The sequence below is a fragment of the Bos mutus genome, chromosome 10 (assembly GCF_027580195.1).
Source record: "Bos mutus isolate GX-2022 chromosome 10, NWIPB_WYAK_1.1, whole genome shotgun sequence".
Classification (NCBI taxonomy): Eukaryota; Metazoa; Chordata; class Mammalia; order Artiodactyla; family Bovidae; genus Bos; species Bos mutus.
Genome location: NC_091626.1, coordinates 29,118,742 through 29,145,980, shown reverse-complemented (window position 1 = coordinate 29,145,980; position 27,239 = coordinate 29,118,742). Strand labels below are relative to the sequence as shown.

Here is a 27,239-nt window from a genome sequence, read left to right as displayed (position 1 = left end):
AAGACGGTAACGGTAGCAGAGCTCCTGTCTGTGGCTCAAGTGTCATTCTGCACACAGGTGCTGTAAGAGGGCGGCCAGAAAACAACAAGCCCAGTGTGAGTTCTACTTTCCCCAAAGATCTGACCCCTGGTTTCAAAGAGTCACAGTTTGGTTGATATTAAAAAGATACGTAGAATTAAAAAAAAAAAAAACCAGCTTGAAAAAAAATTTCAGAGTTCCATTTTTCATTCTCAGACTGGCAGAGATCTACAGAGTTTGCTAAGTGTTGAGGTAAGGGTGTGGGAAAGCAGGCCCTTGTCTTCACTGCTGGTGGGACAGGTAATTACCATGACCTCTATGGAAGTGACTGACAACACTCACCAAATGCTCATACTCTCTGACCCAGGGTATTCTAGTTCAGAGGTTTTTTAATTTTTTGACTATGCCATGCAGCATACAGGATCCTAGTTCTCCAAACAGGGATAGAACCCATACCTCCTGCATTGGAAGTGCGGAGTCTTAACCACTGGACTGCCAGGAAGTCCTTGACCCAGGGTATTCCAGACAAGATAATTCCCTGCAGCATAATCTGTTGTGGTAAAGATGGCAACCACCTAAACTATCCGTCAATAGAGACTGCTTAAATAATTATGGCATATCTTCACCACAGAATACTTTGGTCATTATTGCTTCTATATGCATAAAAGAGTTCTGAAATTATACACAAGAAACTGGTCACACAGGTAGCCTCTGGGAGGGGATGGGGCTGAGGGCTGAGGAGGTAGGAATGGGAAGACTTTTCATTTGCCTTCTCTACCTGATGAATGTATAACCTACGTCCACCCACCACTCTGAATGAAGCAAAAAAAAAAAAACCTGGCGGTAGAGAGTACACTGGGAGGTTTTTGTGTGTGCCTAGTCGCTTCAGTTGTGTCTGACTCCTTGTGACTCCATGGACTGTAGCCTGCCAGACTCCTCTGTCCCTGGAATTCTCCAGGCAAGAATACTGGAGTGGGATGCCATGCACTCATCCAGTGGATCTTTCCAACCCGGGGATTGAACCTGGCTCTCCTGCATTGCAGGCAGATTCTTTACCATCTGAGCCACCTAGGAAATTTGAGAAAAATCTTAACCCAAGAGGCCTGAGTTATAACAGGAATCATTTTGAGAAGTTCAAGAGTTGAAGGTTATTGCATCTTTCCCACCCACCTTTTCACTCCACAGAGACAGCACAAATGAGCCATGAAGCCAAGAACTTGTAGGACAGACATTTTATTGTGACTTGCTTATAGTCAAACATTCAACCCGGCGACTTGCCCATTAGTTAATTGTTTTGCTGGAGATCACAGCCTGATGCCCAAAGGCCCTTAGCCTCATCTTTTGTCAGTCTAGTCAATGGTTGCCTATTTTACATTTCAATTAATTAGAGGAAAATGTCAGGAAAATCTGGTCTTAACATCTCAAATTAATGGCTGTGAGATTTGCAATCCATTTAATATAAAGTGCTCAAGTTCAGTGCAAAAAGGGCAGACTCAGAAGGGCAAGCAGGTGCCAGGGAGGAACGTTTCCTGGGACACAGATGCATTCTACGACTCAAAGAAGAAAAAGCCACTTGTCCAACTTCCCCATAACGGGGTCTAGTATTTTCTTTGCCATCTCTTCCCTCCCTCAGAGGACCAGAACTTCTACAGATACTCTTAGAGTTGTTTAGTTCACTATTTAAAAAACCCACTTCAGAGGGAGATCCGCAGGGTTTCTAAGCACCAGAGATACTGACTTGGGCTTCTAGCTCCCGTTCCTCTCAGCAGCCCCTGTGAGGCTGACAGGCTGAGTTCTGGCTGGTGGGAGGCTTGCAGCTGTGGAGCTCTCTTCACACCCCTCATTTGCAAATTCACATCACGGACTAGGGCAGACTTTTTCCAAAAGCTTGTCACATCTCCAGTGGGAAGACAGGCCCACACTAATTAAATAAAGGAGCACTTCATTTGGTTGCTCACCAACTGGACATGACCTAGTTCATCTTCCCCTTGTTTAACTCTTGTCCTCAGGCCCAACTTTAAAGTGAACCTTTGACTCCCACTGTTAAGACAAAGAAGTGCACTGCCTTCTCAATGACCCTGGGTCTCTTCATGTCCATCCTTCTGTCCTGAAGAGACTGAAGAGAAGCAGGTGGGAAGAGGAAGCGATTTTTTACCAATTTAAGGGGCATAAATAGGACTGTAACTCAAACAGGCAAAGTCTAGCCATTCGGTCCCAGGACCTTGGCTATTGTTTCTCTCCCAGACTCTCCAAAAGGAAGCCACGTTCTTTTACTTGGCAGCAGGAATATTGACAAAAGCCAGTTCTGTGCTTGTAGACAACTCTCCTGCAATGCTGTTTGGAGAGGTTCCCCTTTCTCTCCCTGTGGATGAACACGATGGCGCCCCTCCTGCCCGTGTCTGGGGCTCCAGACTCCATCAGGTGGCCAGGCAGCCACAGCTTTCAGAAGCTAGCACCTGCGGACTCTTCTGTTCAGACTACTTTCCAAAGACTCACAGTAACTCTTGTGCTTGTGAGAGGAGAGAAGCTCAGAACGGTTTCACACCACAGGAAGCACCTGCCCCAAAGCCATCTCTGCATCTGGGGACGGGAAGGAGGGGAAAAGAGGCAAGCCTCTGATGTAGCTCCATCATTCTCAGTCAAAAACCCTTCTAGTCACGAGCAGCTACTGGAACATCTCCACACCAAGGAGACTGGGTACAAACAGGATGAGCCCGGGTTAAGAACCGAAAACGCAGGAAGGTTTTCAGACAGGCAGAAGTCGAAAGTAAAGTGCCTCTTTGCAGTGGGGGAGAGCTTCGTTTGTTCAGAAATGCTTGGGCGTAAACATGAGCGCAAAGAGCGTGAACACACACACACTCACTCTGAGGTAGAAAGAACTGGCCATCTCCAGACAAACACACACACAGACTCCACAATTTTACAGAAACATGGCACTTGCGTGAAAGATCCTATCTTTGCTCAAGATGGCAGGTTGGGTCCAATTCCAGCTCTTTCCGACCTGGGGTGGAGCCAGGGAAGTCCTGCCCCACAGGAGGAAAGAGATGGAAGTGCGCCCATCACTCCTGCCCCACAGCTGTCTGGCCCTGCAGCCAGGGTCACTTCCTGGAGGCCGAACCATGGGCACCCCGGCTGCGGCTTGTCAGAAGCCACTGGGAGCAGATGTCTTGCACCACTGCGTCCCCGCTGCTCTTGGCGGCCTGCTGCACCTGCTCGACTAGGACTGCGGCCCGAGAGTGTTCTTGCTTCACGGCGATCAGGTAGGCAGAACGCAGCTTGCAGCACGTCAGGTAGGCCTGAACCTGGCAATTGGGTGTGAGAGACGGCCGGAAGGAAACCATCACTGACAAGTCACCAAGAAGCACACAGGGCCGCGTGAAGAGAGACAAGACAGCACTTCTCACCTACCAGTAACTGGGTTCTTGCCTTTTATTACGTTATGGCTACTCTTTAAATATTCTGGACACTAAGCTATTATACTGTATTACTGTACAGTGTAAAAGTTATTATAAATAAGACATGAATTTTAAAAAGCAGAAGGCAGGCAGGCAGAGCCTGGCCTCTATCTACTCCCTTCAAGGCCCTCCTCACTCTCCTGGGCTCTCCAGCTTTCTCTGGGCCTCACTGCTGACAAACTGGTTTTTGTGGTTATTTGGGTGATTATTTGATTGATGTCTGTCTCCTGACTAGGAGGGCAGGAAAAGTGTCTGCTTTTTCTAACCATTCCTGGAGCCAAGCACAGGGCATGTGGGTGTTCCATGAATGTGCATGAAGTGAATGAATGAATGAATGAGTCATCACACCTGCCCTCTACAATGGGCCCATAGGGCCCCTTTCTCTATTTTTCTTCGACCTGCTTAGTTAAAAATCTACCAGGAAGCTTGGGAAAAGAAACACAGATACACAATTAGAAAAAAGTCTAATTAAGGGGTGGCCCCAGATTGACCTTACTTGCTGTTTGCATCAGAGACAGTCTAGTTTCCTGCATTCTGGACACACTCCATCTCATGAGTTCCTAGCGTGAGGGAGATGAGAGCCCCTTCCTTCCCTGCCCTGACCCCACCAGCACCTCCCTGGTTAGCCAGGGCTCCAGGCTAGCAAATGGCAAGGTCCTGGTGAGCTGCCTCAGACCTCTAGGCCAGCAGCTGCCTTTTGCCATGTCAGTCCTCCTGGTGGTTGGAGAGGACTCCTCTCTTCATGTTTCAAAGCTCTACCTTCTTTTCTTACTTCAGTCACTAAAGTCTTCCTTTTCTAAGCTCAGTTACAGATAATCGACAGCTGCAAGATGGCTGGCACGTTCTGAGCTCCGGTCTGGTTAATCCACCCACTGCTCTGGGATGTTCGCTCTCACCCAGGCCTTCAGCTCCACTTGGCACCAGTGTGCATTGAACAGAATATCACCAAGTCGACAGGCAAAACTCCCTACCTAGAGAAGGGCATTTTTCCAGAAAGTCTGGAATAAAAACTGAATGAAGCTCTTTTACGGCAAGATCTTGTGGCCTTAGATCTTGTGTGTTAGAACAGCGACTAACAGAAGAAAAAACCTGAATAAGTTAACAATGACGGTAGAGATTCCAGGGTCCATCTTTTCCAGGGACAAAGGCTCTGTCCTACTGAGCAGGAGGTCCCTGAAGGCTTAGAAAAGAGCCACACACAATCTGAGAATCAAGAAGCCTGGGTATCAGGCCTGGCTGTCAGGTTCTCAGTCTGATTCTAGAAAAGGAATTTTTCACATTTCGGGATGTCAGAATTCCATTCTTTTCATAGGATCGCATCAGGATCTTGCAGAATTAGACGAAGAAATGTTAAGAACAGATCCTCCCTAAACCCTCGAATGAAACATGCCCTGGAAATTCAGTTCAGGAAACAGCAATACCGCCATGGGGGGCAGCAACGTGGTAGTGTATAAGAAGTTGTTTGCTAACATGAGTTTTCTTCACGAGGCACTCAGCTGCCGGAGGATTCCGCTGCTAGTGGCCAGGGCAGGCTGGCTGGGTTTTCTCATGCCTCTCCTGGCCTGCAGGCCTTCCCCTGAATGGCAGGTGGATTGAGTCTATGGTGAGCCACAAACTGGAGCAGCTGGGAATACTTTTAGTCTATCCATTTCCTATGCAACAGGAAGCAGGCACGGGCCTCAGGGGAAAGGCCTGTTCTGGAGACCAAGGCACTAAGAGGCATTGTTGGTCAAAGGGCTGGCTGGATTTTTTCCCTACCATAGAGGGTACCCTCGCTCCTTTAGGATAAAGAGATGCCTGTTCACTCTGAGAACCTTATTCAGTGAGACAAGCTGCAAGTGAGGATTTCCTAGGGATGGGAGAGAAAACCTCCATGGAAAATGGGGAGAGTGGAAAGGCCTGTGTGTCTTGGGGGTACAGAAGAGAGAGGGCCAAGGCTCATGTGGTCAGGGTTCTTTCTCATGTTCTCTACATGTTCCCTCCCTTCTACGCCCTTATCTGGGTCCCGGCCCCACCTCTGATAATAAAGAGGGCGAGATAGGGGTTGAATGGAACTGTCGTAGCAAGTGAGGGGTGAAGGTGACAAGGCAACTCCAAAGGGCTGTTCCCGAGCATTACTGGGTGAGGAGACAACTCTGCTCACCTTGTTGTCGTCACTGTGTATTGCCTGGATCAGGCCCTCCAGCTCCTGTGCGGGACAGAGACACAGCAGTTGTGAGACGGAGCATGGGAGCCAGGGCTCAACTCCGTCTCAGCCCAGCCCTTCTGACTCTGGTTGGGGATGCCCGCCTGACCCTTCCTTATAAACTCAACTCCTGGGAAATCCTGGTGGTCCAGTGGTTAGGACTCGGTGCTTTCACTGCCGAGAGCCCAGGTTCAGTCCCTGGTTGGGGAAATGAGATCCTGATAGCCTTGTGGTGTGGCCAAAATAAAAAAAAAAAACACCTCAACTCCTGCTATCAGAGCAACAGAGAAAATCTAATGATAACACTAAGCTTGGGAATCTGAGAATCAACATCAGATCAAAAGCTTTTCCTTGGCTTTCATGAATGATGTGTCTGTTCATCCCACAAAGCCATCAGGGGACAGTTTTGCAGGTGACATGCCACCTGCAGGCCCACACTGACCTCGTCTACAATCCCTGGGAGAAACTCAACTCCGTCTGTCCGCAGACACTTCCAGGTGTCAATAACATCAGACAACGGGATGCTTAGGGGGCGGTTTCTGGATACGTACCATGAATTTTCTTTCCAGGGAAGGGTTGATTAGCGTAAGATCATTATTATAGAGGGGTCAGAAAGACAGAGGGATCTTGTAGAGTTTTGGGTACATGATGGGGAAGAGAAAAATAAAGACGGGGATGTGAAGACACTGAAACAGATGCAGGAGCCGAGGTCTGGGGTGGGCGTACCTGGGGGGGAATCCTCCTGAACGCTTCCACGCAGTTGAGGAGGACGGTGTCCCTGTCGCTTTGGGCCGCCATGCCTGACTCGCTGACGCACTTGAGCAGCTGTCGGATCTCACCGAACTTCTCCCTCTCCACCAGCTGCCGGGCGGCCTTGCAGTAGGTAGCGGCGGCATCCAGCTGGAAGTCCTGGAACAGAACACAGGATGACAAGGGTAGGGAGGCAGGGACTCCACAGCTGGGGGAAGGACGGTGACATTCACAGAGCTCCGAACGGGCTTGGGGCAGACACGCCAAATTGACTGCAGTCCCAGTAGAAACATACATAAGCAGACAACCAGCAGAAAGTTCCTCTTTTGGAGTCTGGCAGACGTTTGGGAAGCAAGCATGAAAACTGGGACTTTGAGATCTACGCTGGTTCATCTCCCTTGCTGCCGCATCACTGCCTGAAGATATTCTAATCAAATGCCCGAGACCAGCTCATTCTCCCTCTAAAGAGTCAACCTTCTCTTGGAAAATGGATGCTGGGGGCTGATACTGGCTGCCTGGGACACCAGGTGCTCTGTGAAGAGAGGCTGTGGTGTTAGGAGACAGACCAATTCCCCAAAGGGTGGATGATCTAGAAACTACTGGATAAATACTTTGTTGCCTTGGGGTCTGATAGGAGCTGTCACTCTGCCTGCCCACGGGGGTATCTGTGTATAGAGAGCTTTGTCCAACACTGAAAATGGGTGGGAAAAAAAGAGATCTGTCAGATTGGATTGCTTGCTGTCTTTGATCCTTGAGATGAGCACAGTGTTAATTAACACCCTGCCTGCCTGGAGAGCGAGGGGCCTCTGGTGCCTCTGTGTCACTGTGGAGTAGGGGTGGTCTGGCTTCTCACGGTCTTAGCTCCCTGCTCCATCCTGCTCCAGTGCCACAGCTGTACCTGGGTCCTCTTATCACAAGCAACAAAAAATGTATGCCTCGAGCTGGCTCGTGGGCAGATGAAGGATGGAGGGGTGGCTCTTGTTGCCAGGGGCCCCCTCCCACTGAATAGGACCTCTCCCCCCACCAGCACCTCCTCCAGCCATGCTCCCCTGCAGGGAGGAGAGCTGTGGTGAACTGTTGTAGACCTGGTTTCAAGTATTTATTTGACGTTTTGATGAACTTGTCACCAGTTGCTTGGCTTTTGTCAAAGTGGCCTTTGGTCTCGAACTTGACCCAGTTTTGTAACAGCCACCTCGTTGCTTTCATCCTTGATGTAGTATAAATCTACTTTTCTCGGGATAAAAATTTTCTGAGGAATAATCTCTCACAGAACTGTGCTCATGTGCTGATCCCCACTCGAATAATCCTGAGTAATCCGGTCATACCTGCAGAACACGGAATGCGATTCCAAAACCATCTTCTACATTTTTCCCTCCTAGCATGACCTGAAAAGGAGAGGGAAACATGCTTACAGAAACAATAATGACTGGAGCAGCCCCTCAGTTAAGAACAAGGCCCTCGTTCATTCGTTTATTCAACAAATATCCAGGAAGACTCTACTGGGCACAGGCATGAGGGATACGAGAGTCATCAAAATGGACTCAAGCCACAGCCTTCTGGGGCTCACACTCCATCGGGGAGGCAGCCATCAAACAAACGACTGAAAGATCAGACGATTCCAAGCGTGATGAGCATTTAACAGCCTGTCGGGGGCCTGCGACATCAGGCATACCTTGCAGGCAACATCCATTTTCATGTGGTTATTTCCAAACAGGGTTGGCAGAGGCGAGGTGGTGACTTGGGAGGTCCCGGCACTTTCGCAGCGATGCAAGAACCTGGTCACTTCCATCTGCAGCTGAAGGGTGTTCATGTGTCTGTGGGGACAGGTGACACACAGTCTGGCCTCAGGAGGGAACTCGGGGGTAACTAGGACCAGGGGGGACTGAGAAGTCATAACAGGATGGCAATGAAAAGGGCAAGAGAAAGGGTGCGGAGGGAAGAGATCCAAAAGGCCCTCTGAGAAGTTACGACAGGACAAAAAGGGGTGACGAGTGTTTACAGAGCACGGTATGCTGCTAACAACAGAGGTTGAGACAGATGTGAATCCTGGCCCCAGAGGCTAGAGGAGAGCTGGGGAGGGAATAAACACACCAAGGCACCTAGCGATTGGGACTGTGAAGGAAAAAACAGTGACAGCGAGCATTCACTTCAGATGCTATGTTTCGGCATAAAGGCTGTGAGGAGGGAAGGACTCGGGGCGCCGAGGAGCCAGTGTGCCTGATGCACCTCAAGGAAGGAGAGTGCTTTGACGTAAGATTGAGATGAAGGGTCACCCAGGACTTCTTTTGCCTCTTGGAGGGGGTAGGGGTTTAGCCTGATTGTCACGGGTGAGCCTAATCCCTGCCCCTCCCCCACTCTCCTTTCCTCCAAGCTCCTCTGGAGATTTTTGAGACTTAACACCAGACACGATCATCCGTGAATGACTCCTATCAGGTATATATGTTTGTTTCCCATGATTTCAGAGATGGGCGAGGGCGGCTTCATCACCAACAGTCCTCCCGGTTCCAGCCCTTCTGCACTGCCCCAACTGTTCCCTGAACCCCGAGCTACCTTGACACATCAGATGCCGTCATCTTCTTTCGGAAGAAGGTGGTTTTCTTCCTTCCGCTACGCCGGGAGGTTTCTTGGAGGTAGATCTTCAGGTGGTCCTTGGCTTTCAGCAGCCAGGAGAGCTTCTCTCCCAGCTCCGTGTATGTCTTTGCTTTGTGAGTGAAGAACCGGATACAGGTCATGGCGGCCCGCACATGGTCCTGGAAGAGGAAAATGAATGTTCGGGTCAAAGGAGGCTTGGAGGCTGGGGATGCAGGGAGAATTCTGATCTGAATTCCACCCAGGATGTCTGGTTGCCAGCACCCCTTCCCTCAGAGGCCCAAGAGATCCAAAAGTCAACCGACTGGCTGGGTTCTTGTTTCTGCAGCCTTGTGGGCTATGCGTGTGCTCAGTCGTGTCTGACTCTGTGATCCCATGGACTGTAGCCCGCCAGGCTCCTCCATCCATGGGATTCTCCAGGCAAGAACACTGGAGTGGGTTGCCATTTCCTCCTCCAGGGGATCTTCCTGACCCAGGGATCAAACCTGCATGTCTGGTGTCTCCTGCATTGCAGGAGGATTCTTTACCTGCTGAGCCATGGGGAAACAGCTGGCCAGACTCTTGGGTAGGACATTATTCCACCACAAAAGAGATCTTTAAAAAGGAGACTTAGGATACTCCATGAGACTTGCCATCACTTTCACTCTAGCTTTGAATCATTCAATGTCTCTGTGACTTAGTATTGGCCACCCTCACAGACTGGAAGAAACATGATCCCTCTCCTTTCGTGCATGTTCTCTACAAATACTTCTCTACCCTTCCTTATGAATTCTGCATTCACACCCCATGTTTATCTAGAAACTACCATATCCCTCTCCTTTTTAATCTTTATATTTCCTGAATTCTGAAGAATGCCATTACTGACAAGATTAAAGTTTGCCTCTTTGGGATGAGAATGGAAATCCTGATATTACATAAGAATGCCTCAGAGCAACATGGATTTCTTGTTGCTGAGTCAAGGAGCAAGGCTAGGGACCAAGTGACAGTCTTGTTCCCTTATCCTGCGCAGACCCACCACATGGCAAGGCTGCAGGGACAGAGGTAGCAGGCAGGATGGGGCTGTTGTTACCTTCATAAACTGCTGCAGCTCATACAGGATGTGGTAGTAGTTCTTCTTCTGTAAATGCTGGCAGGCGGCAATCAAGTATTTTCCCCAGCTTTCCAAGGATGAGTCAATAGATTCTAGGAGGTTTTCTAAATCATGTAGCTTCCCACTTTTATAGCTTGGCTGGAAAATGCCTTCTATGAAGACTTCTGGGGGACTCTCCTGGAGCAGGGCAAAGCAACAAGGCAGAAGTCTTGAGCCTGGTTCTGGCACTGCTTAGGATCCATTCTGAGTTTCCTTCCACTCACAACCCTCCGCATTCTCATATAGGGATGCTACTTAACCTTTTTTGTGCATCACAGATGGATCCCTTTGAGAATCCCACTCCAGGGACTGCTTCTCTCCTTCTCTGTACAGAAGAGCTCCTTGACGGAGTTATCTACACCCCCTGTCTCTAATTCCTCTCCTGTGATTGTCTCTTGAACTCACTCTCATCCAGCTTTTATACCTACAACTCCACTGCAACTGCCCCTTAGGTCACCGAAGACCTCTACTTTGTTAAATCTAAAATTCTTAGTCCTTATTTCCCACCTATCCTGTCAATAGCTGCTGATAGCTGGTGGTTTGCTCCTTGAAAAACTGTCTTTATTTGGCTCCCAGGATACTATCCCTGCCAGGTTTTCATTTTATTTCTCTGGCTAGTCCTTCTCTACCTCTTTTGTTGATTCCTCCTAAGCTCCCCAGGGCTTAGGAGGATCCTCTTCTCTTTTCTTTTAGTCACTCTTTTGATTTTATAAGTCTCAGGGCTTTAAATCTAGCTATTTGCTGATTATGTCTAAATCTCTATTTCTAGCCTGTTTATTCTTCCTGAACTCCAGAACTGTATATCTAAATTATATTCAATTGCCGACCCAAAAAGTCCTCTTGGGTATCTAGAGAATACATACTGATATAAAACTGCACTCCTGATTGTTTCTCCTCACTCTGCTCTTTCTGTGGTCTTCCCTTTCTCAGATGGCAATTTTATTCTTCTATTTGTTCAGGCCAAAAGCCTTCACCATCTTCTTCTTACCTTGCAACATAGAAGTCATTACCAAATTCTATTGGCTCCACCTCAAATATACACAGAATCTATATGTAATTGACCACTTCTCACCACCTCATGTACCACCCTGGTCCATGTCATGGGCACCACTTGCCTGAATGATCCCAAAGGCCTTCTCCATGGTCTTCCTCTTCTACCTCCTGCCTCTTTTTTGACTAACGTCAATCAACCCAAGTGATTTGGTTAAAAACATAAGTTAGATCACATTATTTCTCTGCTCAAAATCTTCCAAAGGTTTTCCTTCTCATGTAGCACAAAGCTCAAGTCCTCATAATGTCTGCAAGGCCCTATATGATCTGGGCCCTATTAGGTTTCTGACCTTACCTGCTACCACCCTTTCCCCAGCTCACTCTGCTTAAGCCACCCTGGCTTTGCCCTTGTGACTCCGTCCACCTGGACTGTGCTTCTTCCACAGTCTACATGGTTCATTCCCCACCTACTTTAAGCCTTCGCTCAGATGTCACCTGTCCAAACATCCTGTCTACAATTGTACAATTCGCCTCTTCCCTCTCCTTTACTTTATTCTTATTACTTGTCACCTACACTATATATTTTATCTTGTTTATTGTCTCTCTCCCTAGTATAATGTAAGTTTTATAAAAGTAGATTTTTTTTTTGGTTTGCCTTTTCTTCACTGTTGTACTTCTGGTGCCCAGAATAGTCCTTGGCCATTTAATAACTATTTTTTGGGTGAATGAATAAATGATAAATATCATGGATCTTATCAGGAAAGTGTACACACTCACTAATCTACTCAATTCTGAAGCTCATCTGTGGTTCAGAGACCCTGAATCATACCCCCTCATTGCATAGTCATAGAAAAGAAAATCATTTGGCCATTTAGACTTTAGATGAGTAAGTGATGAGAAGTGAAGGACAGCTATAAACTCATGGCAGTACAACCATGCTGGCCTTGAAGCACTGGGCACAAGCTGTTTAGAAGTGGAGAGGATCTGGGCTTTAGAACATCCACAGTGGGCGAGTGGCTTCTTTCCCAATTTTGGCTCTTCCTGAACACTCAGACCTAACCTAAAAGTTGTAGGACACACTTTAAGAAGTAGGGAGATCAGCTGCACTGGAAAGGTACAATATCTCAGAAGAGCAACCCCTTAAGAACTTTCATTTCATCCACTCATTCACTGGCATTAGGACAGGTGGCTGAAGACAGCAGGTAAGGGAAGTAAGGGCCTTCTCGGTCCAGATGGGAAGACACAGTTGTAAAGAAATAGCTGCAATCCACTGGGATAAAAGCAATAAGAAACCTAGGTTCTAGGCACAGAGGTGGTATATAGGAAGAGGTGAATGCTCAACAGAGAGGGTCTAGAAGGACAAACAGGAGTTCTCCAAGAAAACAAGGAGGGGCAGGGCATCCTAGGGAGGGGAAACAGCAATGCAGATTCCTGGAGCTAAGAAAGGGCATGGTACTACTAGGAAAATTTAAGCAATCTGGCAAGTCTGGAATACAGATCATAGATAGGACTTGTGGTGAAAGTAAACTGGAGAAATAAGAGGACCTGATCCTATTGTATTCTGCATTCATGCTAAAGAACGTGGACTTCATCTTAGAGCCATGGGGATCCACCGAAGGCCTTTTAGAGAGAGGAATCACATGAATTATGAATACCATAAATAACATGTACTATGTTTTAGAAAGCTCTCTCAGGGATGAAAGGCAGGGAATGAGCATCTTCCATGCTCTAGGCATTCAGTTGTAGTTTTCACAATGTTTTTTTTTTTTCTGTTGTTCTCCACCTGCTTGAGAAGGTAAGATAGTCCACTTCAAGGGTAGTTGTGATTACAGGAGACAGAAAGAAGAAGCAGGGGCAAAGCTGTCATCAGCTTTTACCAAGATAAGTAGGTAAGCAGCTTAACTCTCTGGACTGGTCATCAGAAGAAACAGAACTGGGTGAGGTAAAGCAGCTTTATCTCAAAACTCATTTGGAAACTGAACAAACAATTAGCAATTGAAGACCAAATAACATAACTTTTACAATATTCTTGACACCCGGTTAAGACACAGTAGCTAAGGCAGGAGTGAAAACATCTCCCTTTTGTGTCCTGTGTGTGTGTGCTCATTCATGTCCGACTCTTTGCGACCCCATGGACTATAAACTGCCAGGCTCCTCTGTCCATGGGATTTTTCAGGCAAGAAAACTGGATTGGGTTGCCATCTCCTCCTCCAGGGGATCTTCCTGACCCAGGGATCAAACCTGCGTCTCCAACACCCTGTAAGGGTGGGGTTACCAGGACTCTGTACTGCTGACTCACTTGGAGATATTCGAGAAGGTATGTCTATTTGTAAACTTTCATTGGCTACCATTTTGGATGAGGGCAGAAGACTAAAATTAAAGTAAAACTCAAGTTTCTTTAATTTTATATGAAATTTGCTATGAATCAGTTTTTCCCTCAGAAAAACTTCATGGGACATTCAGATAAAAAAAGAGAAGGTCAAAGAGTCATGGTGAAATGGAGTTTTGACTTGGCTTAACAATAGCTCCAAGGAAATCACACACTTCACCTTTGCCTCCTGTGAGAGGAGAGCAGAAGACATCAGAGGAAGAAAGGAGAGCATACTCTCTCCTCCCGTAAGATGCTTGGGGCCAAACTTAGGATCTGTGTCTTAGGGTGCCTCCTGGGCTTTGTGATGACAACTCAGAGTGGATGCACAGTTGGGTTAGCAGCAGGACATAGTCCAGGGCAGGTGGGAAGTGTGTGGAAACAGAGAGAAGTTAAGCAATTTGCCCAAGGTCACACCACGCATACCAAACATCTTGTTCCAGAGCCCACATTCTCAGCTATTATTTAGTTCTGCTGTATGTTCTGGGAGAAGGGATGAAGTGTGTCATTGCCAGTGACAAGGGCAATCTGGGATCCAGGTTAAGACTTTTACATGCTCGTCCAAACATGATTTGTGTAGAGAGAATTTGCCATTTGTGGTTTTTTTTTTTTTGGTCGCGCCACACAACTCACAGGATCCTAGTTCCCTGAACAAGGATTGAACCTGGGTCCTCGGCAGTGAAAGTGCAGAGTCCCAACCACTGGACCGCCAGGGAAATCCCTAGAATTTGCCATTTGGACTTGACTCTGCCTGAGATGATCCTACAGTTGAACCCTGGGCTAGCGTTAAGCGGGGTTATTGCTCCCGGAAGCTGGGCAGGCCAAGCCAGGAGGGCAAGGCAGGCACTGCGTGCGAGGTGTCTGGGGTCCCACCGTGTGCAGCAGGTGCAGCAGGGCCTCCCGCAGGCAGCTGTGCCTCACGTAGAAGCTGATGATGGCCAGGTGGGTACTGTAGCTGTGCAGGTAGAAGAGGCATTCTTGGTAGTAGGTGTTGTTCAGGATCTTCCCTTCAGGAATCACTTCCAGAGAGAGGCTCTGGGTCCGGAGGGTTGCTTCCAGCTCTTTCAAGGTGGCCAAGAAGTCATCATCTTGCTGCCAAGAGAGGACAGAGAGGGAACAAGGGATCCAGAGAGTTCTCAGCAGCCTCTGGAAACACTGCTTTCAAAAAACACTTAACAATATGGAAAAATGCTCTCTTGTATAGTGTTAAGGGTAGAAAACAGGCAGGATATAAAATTCTACACATTATAAACCGTATGCCATGCTGTGCTAAGTCACTTGGTCGTGTCTGGCTCTTTGTGACCCTACGGACTGTAGCCCGCCAGATTCCTCTGTCCATGGGGGATTCTGTAGGCAAGAATACTGGAGTGGCTTGCCATGCCCTCCTCCAGGGGATCTTCCTGACCCAGGGGCTGAACCCGCATCTCCTGCATTGGCAGGCAGGTTCTTTACCACTGGCACCACCTGTGGAACCCTATATACTGTACAGCAGCAATTTAATTCAGAAACATAACGAAGAAAAGTCGCCAAAATCCAAATACGGCTTAAGTCTGGATATGGGATTATATGTGATTTTCATGTCTTTAAAATAATTCTTTTTGTTGTTGGAAATTTGACTGTTTATGACTTATCTAATCACATAGATGGTGAGGGACAGGGAAGCCTGGCATGCAGCAGGTCCATGGGTCATGAAGTGTAGGACATGACTAGGCGACTTTCTTGGAAAAGGAACCACATACACTGGAAAGAAGGAAATCCAAACTGGACAGCTCTGGGCCAGGGCTGCACTGTCATTGGGACGGAAGCTGATCTTCTTCCCAGGCCGTTACTGCTCTGGGGCCTTGCTGTTCCCCTGAGCCCAGCCTGTGCCTGCTGCGCTCTTACCACAGATAGGAGTGGCCTCGCTGTGGACTCCAGGTACTCAACCACCTCCTGTACCAGTCTTGAGCCATGACTCAGCTGATTGAGGTCGAAAGGGGGCTTTAGGCAGCGGCTGAACTTCTCCCGTGCAGCAGTGAGGTTCCCAGCTTTGAGGCAGGCCATGCCCCAAGCATGCCATGCCCCGGTGGGATCAAGGCCAGTCTTTGTGGAGACCTGGAGGAAAAACCGCTCCTTTTAGGGAAGAGGACTTGCAGCCAGGCCTGAGGGTCCCAAAGACTGACACTATCCCCTGGTTGTCAATCATCTCCCCTACCCCACCCCACCCCACCTGCCACGACTCCCACACTGGCAAACTGTCATGCCCTAGACACTCTCCATGGCCAAGGAAAAGAGGAGGAAGTAACTCACTGGGGCAGACAGCAGCTCTGTGCCTCACCTCAACACCCAGTTGGTAGTACTCAGCTTCCAAGAGCTGGTTCCTGAGCCTGGTTACCGCAGCCGGTTGCAAGATCTGATCCAGAGATGGCACGTGGCGATAGGCAGCAGCAACTAAAATATTCAGCACATCGACCTTGCTGATGTAGCTACCAGGAGGAAAAGAGCATGGCAGTGAGGCTCCCCAGGGTCCTCCCAGGAACAGTGCTGCTTCAAGGTTCCCTATTTCACTTTTAATGTGAAATGGGATCATGAGAATTGGGAGGTACATAGGCGAATAGGTGCTGGAGTCAGACGTTCTGATTCTCAACTTTATCTCTTGGTGGCTCTATGATCTTAGGCAAGTTAGCTAACCTTTCTCTGCCTCAATCTACTCATCTGTGAAATGGATATAACAGGGAGTTTTAAGGACAAAATGAAATAACTGAAGGAAAAGACTTAGGATGGTATCTGGAGCTTTGCAGTAGATTGCAGTAGATGTAGTGTTAGTCGATCAGTGGTGTCCAGCTCTTTGTGACCCTATGGACTGTAGCCTGCCAGGTTTCTGTCCATGGAATTCTCCAGGCAAGAATACTGGAGTGGGTTGCTATTTCCTTCTCCAAGGGATCTTCCCAACCCAGGGATCGAACCCAGGTCTCCTGCACTGCAGGCAGATTCTTTACCATCTGTGCCACCAGGGAAGCCCCCCCAAGGAAGCTTTCAGGAACTCATTAAATGTTAGCTATCAATACGTGGAGTAGGGACGTTCTGGAACACTCAGGTCTATTTGAGGCAAGGCCTTTACATTGAAGGTTAGGAGCTCACAGGCTACCCATTGCTTTTTGGTTCTCTGGAAGCCTATTTGGGAGAGCGCATACAGACTGTATCAGGGGTCTGCACCTCCAGTCAGTATGGAGGTCACAGCACTACCATCCTCTGGAGTGCTGCTGGGCAGGGGCCTCCTGGCCTTTTGGATTCTCGTGCCCTGGACTTGACATCCTCTATCTGGGTCAAGGATGGATACTGTTACTAGGACTGCTGCCTCTGATCTTACTCCGAATATCTGGTGATTGCAAAAACCTTTTAAAGACAGACTCCAGAAAGCTGTCTGGGATCATTCTGTGTGGTCCTACCTGAGACAGGCCTACACTCAAGGTTCTTGACTCTTGCATCAGATTCTATCAAAACCCTTCCATGGATCCTGACTTGTCCACTGATTTCCCTGGAAAGGGATTCAGCACATGAGTGAGTCTCAACGAGTTGGGGTAGGGCAGGGGACGTTACAGTGTGTAAAAGCAAGTTTGGTATTATCATGTACTGCTGCTGCTGCTGCTAAGTCGCTGCAGTTGTGTCTGACTCTGTGTGACCCCATAGACGGCAGCCCACCAGGCTTCTCCGTCCCTGGGATTCTCCAGCCAAGAACACTGGAGTGGGTTGCCATTTCCTTCTCCAATGCATGAAAGTGAAGAGTGAAAGTGAAGTTGCTCAGTCGTGTCCGACTCTTAGCGACCCCATGGACTGCAGCCTACTAGGCTCCTCCACCCATGGGATTTTCCAGGCAAGAGACTGGAGTGGGTCGCCATGCCTTCTCCGACTAGATACGTGTAATAGGTGGTTTGAGCTTCTGTCTTTAAACATTATTTGTCTATAGACTCTTGAGCGTCCCTTGGACTGCAAGGAGATTAAACCAGTCAATCCTAAAGGAAATCAATAGTCATTGGAAAGACTGATACTGAAGCTGAAGCTCCAATACTTTGGCCACCTGATGCAAAGCGCCGACTCACTGGAAAAGACCCTGGTACTGGGAAAGACCGAGGGCAGGAGGAGAAGGGGATGACAGAAGATGAGATGGTTGGATGGCATCACCGACTCAATGGACAGGAGTCTGAGCAAACTCCGGGAGACAGTGAAGGACAGGGAAGTCTGGCGTGCTGCAGTCCATGGGGTTGCAAAAAGTTGGACATAGCTTAGCAACTGAACAACAACAATTTGTGTACTGGAAGAAGGTATTTAAAACAGTGGAAAAATACTCTGCAAACCAGGAGTTCTCAATACCCGAGAGATGAATCTACTGTTGTCAGCAACTGGGTACAAATGCAGCTAATGTGAGGACTCCAGGGTTGGGCGGAAAGAACGTGCAATTTGAAACCACTGCTATTACGGGTCCAGCAAGCCCAAGACACCTGGGTGTGGATGAGAATCCTCCTGAAGCAAGGCCCTCCTTAATTTCTGCTTGCTTAGTCCAAAGTGGATATTGCCTCCATCTGTACTGGATTTTGAAGGAAGTTTAGGACTTACTATTAAATTTGTTCTGCCTCCCCACAATCTGAGTATCTTTTTTCTCTTAATAAGACTGTATTTCATTTACATTTCCGATATTTGAGAAATATTCAGACATCTCAAGATTTTTGCCATTAACTCTGCCTTTTGCTATATGGGATGGTTTCTGTTCTTTCCTTCTCTTCTCCCCCATTTCTGATAAATTGGTATAGTTTTGGTTCTTTACATGGTTATTTAAAAAACTGTATTTAACATATTCCTCTTTTTTTGTCAACTTGAAAAATGATATAGAAACCTTTGTCTCTTGATCAAGGAGTAAAATTAACTCCTACATATTTCCTTCTACTTTCTGTCCCACTTCTTTCTGCCTTTCTCAACCTTCGGGTGTTTGTTAATATGAATAAAACTGACATTTTTGGAGTACACAGGCCCAGTTCTTAGCCCTTTATATGGTTATAGTACTCACACTTTATCCTTATAACAGCCATATAGAATAAATATCATTATTATCCCCATTTTCCAGAGGAGGAAACTGAGGCCCAGAGTCATCTAAAGTTACAGAGCTCTAGGAAGTGGTGAAGCTGAGTGTCACTGTACTCTCTGTGATCTGGTGAGTGTGCAGGCTGGTACTCTGGGCAAGTGCCTGAAGCCCTGACACGTCAAAGAAAATTATGCTCTCTGCTCTGAAATCTGGGTAGGACTGAGTGCTGGGAACATACAACATGAGTCACACATTTGGGTGGGTAAGCTGGAAATTGGGAGTTTTCAATGTCAGGTTAACAGAGGCAGAGCAGGTTGTGCAGGGGCCTGGGGCAGAATCCTCCCCTTTCCACAGAGACTTCTATTTTATGACTCACGTTTCTCCCTGGGATGCAGGGACAGACCAGTCCACAGTGTGCTTCAAAGATCTGTCATCCACAGCTCCCTGAGGCCACACTCTCAATTTGATTAAGACTAGGTAGAGTTTTGGTTAAGGCTAAGGATACATTTCCTTGTCTTTTTTTTTTTTTTTTTTGGTTGCACTGAGCAGCATGCAGGATCTTAGTTCTCCAAGCAGGAATCAAATCTGCAACCTCTGTGGTGGAAGATTGGATTCTTAACCACTGTACAGCCAGGAAGTCCCAGAACACATTTTCTTTAAAAGCCGGAAAGTTCCACAGGGACTAAAGATGTTCCCCTAAATTAATTTTAATTACAAATTAGCCAGTCTTTCTTTCAGACCGGGTATAGCTAGAGAACCTTCCTTGAGGACCCCTCAGGGAAAGGGAAGAACTGTCTCGGGAGGGTGAGGAGGACGGCTTGTGGTCTGGTGATGGCATTTTGCCAACGTCAGACGGGATGCAAAACAGTTCAGCACGTCTTGTCAGAGGATGGGGAGGTGAAAACTCACAGTGGGATCAGAAAAAGAAGCTGGATAAACATGTTGTTTAGTCGCTAAGTTGGGTCTGACTCTTTGGCGATCCCATGGACTATAGCCTGCCAGGCCAGAATACTGGAGTGGGCTGCCACTTCCTTCTCCAGGGGCGTTCAACCCAGGGATCGAACTTGCATCTCATGATCACCAGGTGAAAGAAGAGGGACTCACTTCCGCTTACCTGTCACAAAGCGCCAGGTCCTGGCTCTGGCCTGCCTTGACGAACATCATCTTGGCGCTGAAGAGCAGCTGCTTCATGATGTCCGTGAGCAGCCCCGCATCCACCTCGGGGTTGGTGAGCCCCTGGGACAGCCTGCAGCAGTGCTCGATCAGCTGGTGGCCACAGGCCACGCTGTCCTCGTGCAGATTCAGGATGGCAATGCACAGGGAGGCGCTGGGGGCCTGGCCCGAGCGGAAGAGGAGAGAGGCACACTGTGAGTTCAGGGGCCAGGTCGGTCTTCAAAGGTAGCTGGGGAGGCAGGAACTCTACCCATTTCAGGAAGCTTGAAAAGCTCAGGTGGAAGAAGCCAAACTCCCACAGAGCAGAAGTGGAACTAAACCTATTTTGGAAGTTCTAAGTCATACTCTGGCTGCTAGGCTTTGTCACCTGACTGGGAAGAAGGCAGCTGTGTCCACGTGTCACCTACTGCTTGGGAATGTCCGGAGGGGCCCTTCTTTTCCAGTTTACTAGGAGTTCAGGTACTCTTTGATGCTGGTTTGGACAACAGTTGACTTGCTTATTTAGCTACCTGGAGAGGTCTCTGCTTCAAGCCACTGGACACAGTGCTGCTAAAATTAATATTCTTAAAGCACATTCCATGGCCCCTCATGTCTACCAAGTACATATATCTCACTGCAGAGTGTAAGGCCCTACACATACGTAGCCCATTTCAACCTTACCTCTATTAACACCCCATGTTTCCTCCAAATTAAACCACTTCTAATTCCCCAACTATTTTGGACACCGAGTCTTTGCTTGGATGTTCTAGTTTGGAAATCTTTGTCCTTACCCTATCCTCACTCCCCTCATGACACCCAAACTTCTGCTTGTCAAACTCCTACCACACTTCCCAAGCTCATCTTAAATGCCACGAAGGCTTTCCTGATTTTCTCCTGTGTATTTCTCAAGCTGTTCCTCATTTTGTGCTTTTAACTGGTTTCCTTGCCTTAGCTCCCATGTGATTACACTGTGAGCAAGTGAAGACCAGCCTGTGTTTGCCCAGCTCTGCGTTTCCTGCTATGTGACTATACATCACGTGTGTACGTGTTTTCAGCTGATCAGTCGTGTCTGACTCTTGGCGACTCCGTGGACTGTAGCCCGCCAGTCTCCTCTGTCCCTGGGGATTCTCCAGGCAAGAATACTGGAGTGGGCTGCTATTTCCTTCTCCAGACTACACATTATAAAGAAACTCAAATGACTATCCATTTTATCGCTATTACCTGCTCATAGTAAAATTCACTCCGCACCAGCTCATTTTCCTCCTCGTTCAGATCCAAAATCCATTCCACCTCTGCTGCTTTGGGGACTCTCACCACAGCTGAATACGGAGGGCTTTCACTCTTGGAGCTGTCTGGGGCTGAGAAGACAAATACCATCCATCGTCATTCATTGGCAGCAGCCCAGTTAGTCCAGCCAGTGGGCAGCGTGAGCTGTTGGCAGATCCCTGCCTGCTATCTTAGGGCTCTTTCTTTCCTTTTGGTCCCTTGTATTTCCTTCAGGAGATCACCTTGGGTACCTCAAACTTTCTTCCCCAGGCACAGACCTGGGATGAGTGTAGCAATATTTGCCACAAAACCCTGTTGCTTCATGTGAGAAGCCCTGAAAGGTACATGCTTCCCCAGCGGAGGGCTGAGCCACTGGCTGCTCTAAACCAACCTGCCCAAACTACCAACGGTGATTACCAAGGGGAGGGAGGGAGCATTGGGAGGCAGGATGGTGGTCAAGGGGAACCTAGGGGGAAACAAGAAAAATAAGCTACTAAAAGTTAAGGACCCAATTCTTTGGCTACTGGCATTCTCGATGCTGGAAGCTAATGGGCCAGTGTGATAAGTTAATATGATGACAAATCTTAAGGGAAACAGCCTGATAGAAATGCCAAGAATTTTCTTTGGTCAGCCTACTGGACTGAGTTGCCACTGAGGGTGTCAGTTGCAGCAGATATGCTGAAGGAATGGCTAACTTGAGCACAGAAAGGAAAAGTCACAAGGAGGGAGCTCCCTGGCGGTCCAGTGGTTAGGACTCTGTGCTTTCGCCTCCAAGGGCTCAGGTTCAACTCCTGGTTGGGAAACTAAGCTCTTGCAAACCTGGCAGCATGGTCAAAAAAAAGAAGTCATAGGGCATGTGAGTCAGCCTTACCTTCTGCTTGTCCTGGATTCTCCTCTGGTACACTGGAAACAGAGAAAGAAAAGGAAATGCCTGTGAAAACTGAATTCCTCCTCCTCCTTGACCTTGGTATACAGCACTGACATTTACTATTACTGCACTGAAATTATCAGGGACTCATCCAAAACTCTTCTCTCTCTCTCACCTGTCACAGCCAACCACTTACCATTTCTTGTCCATTCCATCTCCTGAATCCCTCTTTAAATATCCTCATCTCTCTCCTCATCCCTGTCTCAGAGACAGCCCTCATCACTCAATGCTATTGCCTCTGCAGTAGCTTCTCAAATGGTCTCCTTGATTCTGCCAATCTATTCTCTACTTTGTAGCTATAGCAAGCTTTCAAAAAATGCATTATGCTATCCTTCTGCTTAAAATTCTTTAATAGCTCCTCGGGGTACAATATTGCACATTTGCAGGTTAGCAGACAAAGCTCCCCATGGAGCTGCCTCTGGAGACCATCTCCTACCACCCATGACCTCTGCTCAACCCATAAAAGTCCTATTCACACTGTCACAGGCTTTGATCAAGTTCAATTGGTGCCGTTAACCACTAAATCCCAATGTCACAGGCCAGAGCCCAAGGCTATCACCTGCATGAGGAGCCTTCTGATCAACCAATCCCAGCCCATGCTGCCAAAGAGCAAGCTCCAAGCCATTGTGCCATTCCCTAGGTCCTCCCAGCTCAGCTGCCAGCCTCTGAGTCTAGAACCTTAGCCCATGACCTACCTATTTACACTTTTCAAAGGACCCACATTTTCTCCTATCCCTGACTTTGCAGGTGTTATTCCCACTTTTGGGCACACTCTGTTTTGACTTATTTTATCACCAACTTTTCATCCTCTAGGGAGGCTTAGGCCAAGTGCCACACCCCTAGGAAACCCTCCTGATCACTGAGCTAAGCTGGGTGTGTCTCCATACCACACTTACCAAAGGGCTCTGTGGTCTGTGTTTTGGCTATCTTCCCACCAAAATAGGAACTCCTCAAGGGAAAAGTGATTACTGCTGAGTGATTGCTGAGTGAAAGAATCCGTATTGACTGCTCATTTCAAATCTCAGCAGAAAGATAAATGGGTAATTTCCCTGACCCCCACTGGGAGGGAGACAGTGGTATGCCAGGGTCACAGAAACTGTGGTATAAGCAAGGTACACCTTCCTTTCTATCAGGTCAGTAAACACCATGATAAACAATGATAAAAAAGTTCATGTTAAAAGAAACACAAACATGCGTTTGAGATCGATTTAGGTCTGTTCATAAAACACAAAGAAGTCAAAGTAATTTGGCTTTTGGATAGCTGCTTTGGCTCATATGCCCACACGCACTTAGTTTTACCCTCTTTTGCCGCTAGAAGTAGTGGAAAAAACTGAGCGACACTGAGCCGGCAAAAATCCCTTGACCTGTTTTGCCAGTGGCGTGAGCAGTTTCTGAGATTTGTCCCTGGGTGAACTGTGTGTAGGAAAGTGTGTGGGGACTCTGAGTCATGGATAACAAGCCAGAATGATAAGGTCGATGAGAGCTGATGTAAGTGAGGCCCCAACATTCAGTAGGTGAGCGTGTCGTTTTGAGTCCAGCTGAGACTGACTGAAGCAAGAGTGGCTGGAAAAGAGGTGAGGGTGTTGGCAAGCAAAGATCAGTGGCCTCAGTTAGGGGACAGGCCAAAGAACCCAGGGCCCTGATCTCAGAACATCATGCACGCACTTGCTCTCTGCTTCTACGCACCCCTACATCCTCTCTCTGATGTCTCTCCGACCAAGGTTGACCATTACACCGCAGGCTTAATGGCATTTCAGTGTGAATGTGGAAAGAAAACCTTCTGTAACTGCTCAGATTTGAGATGCTCTCCCTCATGAGACTTGTAGGTATGTCAGGACCCCGGGGGAGGGGGCACTGGTCACCAGCTGCAGTGGCCCCGCCGTGGGACACTCACTCTTGGTTGAAGTAGCTGTAGCACTGGTCACACACGCGGGTGGGGTTCTCTCGGCAGCCTTCCACTACCATTTTCTTGGTGGAGCAGGAACTGCACACCAGACGGCCACAGCGGCGACAGTGATGACGCCTGTTGAACTGAGGAGTGTCATTGGAAAGAGAAAGAGGAGTAGGGAAGAGAAAGTGAGATGGCCGGACCTGTGAGCAACCTGTCAATCCATTTATCCTTGGAATGAGCCACCTGTGACTTGCTAAGACTATCAGGTGCTTGGGCCTCTGTTGAGAAAGAACACACTAATCCTTGACTTCACAAAACTGACGTTTAAAAATCTCTCAGTTGATGGGCAAACATGCCCAAGTCATGGACAGTTTTGCAAGAGCTTCTGACAAGCCCTACCTGTCTGTGGAGGAAACATGTGAAGACGGAATAAAAAGCAGTGGGGAAGAAGTGACTTTCCCAGCCAATGAGGAACACAGTTCTACAAGGTATTGATGATGATGAAAAAGTGTCCTTTTTTCAAGTGTTTTACAAATACTGCCTTATTTCATCATAAGAGGTTGATAGACATTTTACACCTTTTTTATAGAAGAGGAGGAAACAAACCCAGAGAAACTACACCATCGTCATTTTCCCACGGGCTGAGCTGTTATGCCAGTCAGGTACTGTGCTCAGTGTGGTAACGTGTGTTACTATAGTGTTTATGAACCAAGTAATAATCATCGCCCCCAGTTTACAAGTGAGCATCTGAGATGAAAAGATTAATAGTCACATTGCAAGTAAGAGGTAGGGCTGGAATGAGAACTGAAGTCCTCTGGCTCCAGCACAGAAAACCATTACCAGGTCACCTGTCTTATTGCAAAAGACACAAGAGCTGGAAACAAGATTTCCTGATGTGTGGTCACTCCTTCTGCAATACCTCTGCCTCTTATCATTTATTTCATAAGAAAGGCAGAGATTTAGAATTTAACGCTACTCAAGAGTGGGGGCGGTCTACCCTCTGTCTGAACTCAGAAAATACATCCTGGTCAGGTCAAAGATAAACTCAGTGCCTTAGACCTTCTGAACATACCCTCTCTCTTGGGGACAGGAGGTGACTATAAATTCAGGCTCATGAAGGAGAACTTTCATTTCTCCTACAGGTGAAGCTGGAGACAGATAAGACTTACCATGGTGAAGCGCTCCCTGCGGCAGACCATGCAGACGCTCTCACTCTCATCTGGGACCCACTGGTGCCTGGCAGGGGGTGTAGCCGGGGGCACAAACTCCAGTGGCAACTGACTCGGGGGGAAGTTCCTCTCCCTCACACTTGGGGAATGTACAGTGGAGACACCTGGGAGTCAGAGCCAGAAGTCAGAGTAAAAGGTGATTAACAGTCAAGCTGATAAATGACAAACGAAGGAGACAATTAGAATTGTACCATTTTACAAAGCCTCCTGATATCACAGCTCCAATTAATGATCATCGATGGCTGATTGCCAAAAGAGCATTGTGTGGGACTTCCCTGGTGGGCCAGTGGCTAAGACTCTTGGCTCCCAATGCAGGGGGCCTGGGTCCAGTTCTTGGTCAGGGAACTGGATGCCACATGCCACAACTAAGACCTGGCACAGCCCAATAAATAAATACGTCATGTTTCTGAACTTGGTGATTTAAAGAAAAAAAGAGCATTGTGCATTTCCTGACGGAAGGCACAAGACCGCCTATCAAATATACTAGCCAAAAGACACTGAGCCTGAATCAAATCAAGCTTCTAGATCTATCTACAGGGTACTGGATACATAGGGGACGGAGACCCAGATTACCACAGGGTGACAGTCAACAAAATCCAGAGTGTGGGAAGCTCTATGGGACAAGTGAACCAGTTTCCTTCACAAATAAAAAAGAGGTAGAGGAAAAAAGAGGGTACGGAAACCTATTGATTAAAAGAGATTCTTATTGAGAGAGAGTTTAGTCAAATGCCATGTGTGGACATTATTTACATCCTTATTCTAGAAATACCAATCCTAAAAAAACTCCTCATGAGATTACTGGGGAAATCTGAATATTGACTGGATAGTTTATAATAATAATAAGGAATCATTAATTTAGTTTTAGGTATGAGAATGATGTTATGGTTTTGTTTTATATATGTCCTTACCTTTCAGAGATATATACTGTTTTTGGGGTTTTTTTTCGGGGGGCCATGCCATGCAGCTTGTGGGATCTCAGTTGGCTGACCAGGGATTGAACCCAAGCCATAGCTATGAAAGCCCTGAACCCTAACCATTAGACCACCAGGGAACTCCCAAGATAGACACTATTTCATTTATGAACAAAATGGTATGATGTCTAGGATCTGTTTCAGAATAATCCAGTAGAGGGACAGGGGTACAGATGAAACAAGAATGGTCAGACTCAGATGATAAATATTGCAACTGAGTAATAGGTATGTGACACTTCATTACACTGTTCTCTCTACTTTTGTGTACTGGAAGTTTTGTATAATAAAAAATAAAGAAAAAATTAAGTACACTAAAGCTGCTCAGGCTGCCTTATGCAGATTTGTGCAGCTGCTCATATCCCTGTATACCTGAGCCCTTCTGTCAGGTCTGCTGATTATCCTGAAGCATGGCTCCTTCTCAAAGTTGGGCCACAAAATGCCACTTTGCTCTATGGTATCTAAGGAGAAGGATGGTATGGTACCTAGCAGAATGATGTTGGCATGTCACAGAAAAAGAGAACTGGGAACACAGTGACTCTTAGCAGCACCCAAAAGAAGAGGGATTGTTGACCTCTCCCCAGGAGCCTGTTCTCCTGACTGTTGGCAAAACAAACACTCGCTGAGCGTCTTCTGAGTGCAGCCCATTGGGCAGAAGTCAGGAGACTGGAGTGGAAGGGTGGTGAAAAGGGGTGACCGAGAAATGGCAGGAGATTTCAAAGGCCTTGCACCCGGTGTGGGTGACAGGCGTAAATAACTGCCTGCAGGACTGGGCCAGAATGAACATGACAACTGAACAGTCGATCCTCCTTATTGGTAGATTCCGTATTTGTGAAGTGGCCTACTTGTTAAAATCTACTTTTAACTTCAAAATCGGTATTTGCATTGCTTTTGTAGACACATATAGAGTGGTGAATAATTGGAGTTGCAGGCTTGTTATTATGCAGGTTCTCATCTACGGTTGAATAAGGTCATGTTTTGCTTCCTTATACAGAGCAGACCAGAGAATGGAGCCAGCAGAGGACAGTGCAGCAGGGAGTGCAAGAAGCTCACTTCTGGGGATGGCTGGACAGGGTTTGAATCCCAAATGCTCAATATGCATTCGTGGATGGGGTGACTTCAGGCAAGTCACTTTAACACTCTGAGCCTCTTTTTCTCTTTTGTACAATAAAGAAAATAGAATCTACTGGGATGAACTGTCTTCAGTTTGAGATTATAATGTATGTGAAATGTTATATATACGTATATATACGTCTGTGTACGTA

At 47.4% G+C, this 27,239-nt stretch overlaps 1 protein-coding gene across 2 annotated transcripts in view; it reads right to left on the bottom strand.

Moving 5' to 3' along the window:
- Positions 1-1,235: 1,235 nt before the first annotated feature.
- ZFYVE26 (zinc finger FYVE-type containing 26) overlaps positions 1,236-27,239 on the bottom strand; it is a 71,875-nt gene continuing 45,871 nt past the window's right edge. For both annotated transcript variants that reach the window (XM_070377665.1, XM_070377666.1), the window contains exons 28-42: positions 24,947-25,110; positions 23,781-23,917; positions 21,830-21,861; positions 20,914-21,050; positions 19,655-19,875; positions 15,802-15,949; positions 15,369-15,578; positions 14,358-14,576; positions 10,067-10,264; positions 8,959-9,158; positions 8,081-8,222; positions 7,734-7,793; positions 6,385-6,567; positions 5,617-5,661; positions 1,236-3,320 (exon numbers count right to left, since the gene is read on the bottom strand). In XM_070377665.1, the coding sequence (XP_070233766.1) occupies positions 3,117-3,320; positions 5,617-5,661; positions 6,385-6,567; positions 7,734-7,793; positions 8,081-8,222; positions 8,959-9,158; positions 10,067-10,264; positions 14,358-14,576; positions 15,369-15,578; positions 15,802-15,949; positions 19,655-19,875; positions 20,914-21,050; positions 21,830-21,861; positions 23,781-23,917; positions 24,947-25,110 (2,300 nt within the window). In that variant the 3' untranslated portion in view covers positions 1,236-3,116. The remainder of the gene's footprint in view (positions 3,321-5,616; positions 5,662-6,384; positions 6,568-7,733; positions 7,794-8,080; positions 8,223-8,958; positions 9,159-10,066; positions 10,265-14,357; positions 14,577-15,368; positions 15,579-15,801; positions 15,950-19,654; positions 19,876-20,913; positions 21,051-21,829; positions 21,862-23,780; positions 23,918-24,946; positions 25,111-27,239) is intronic.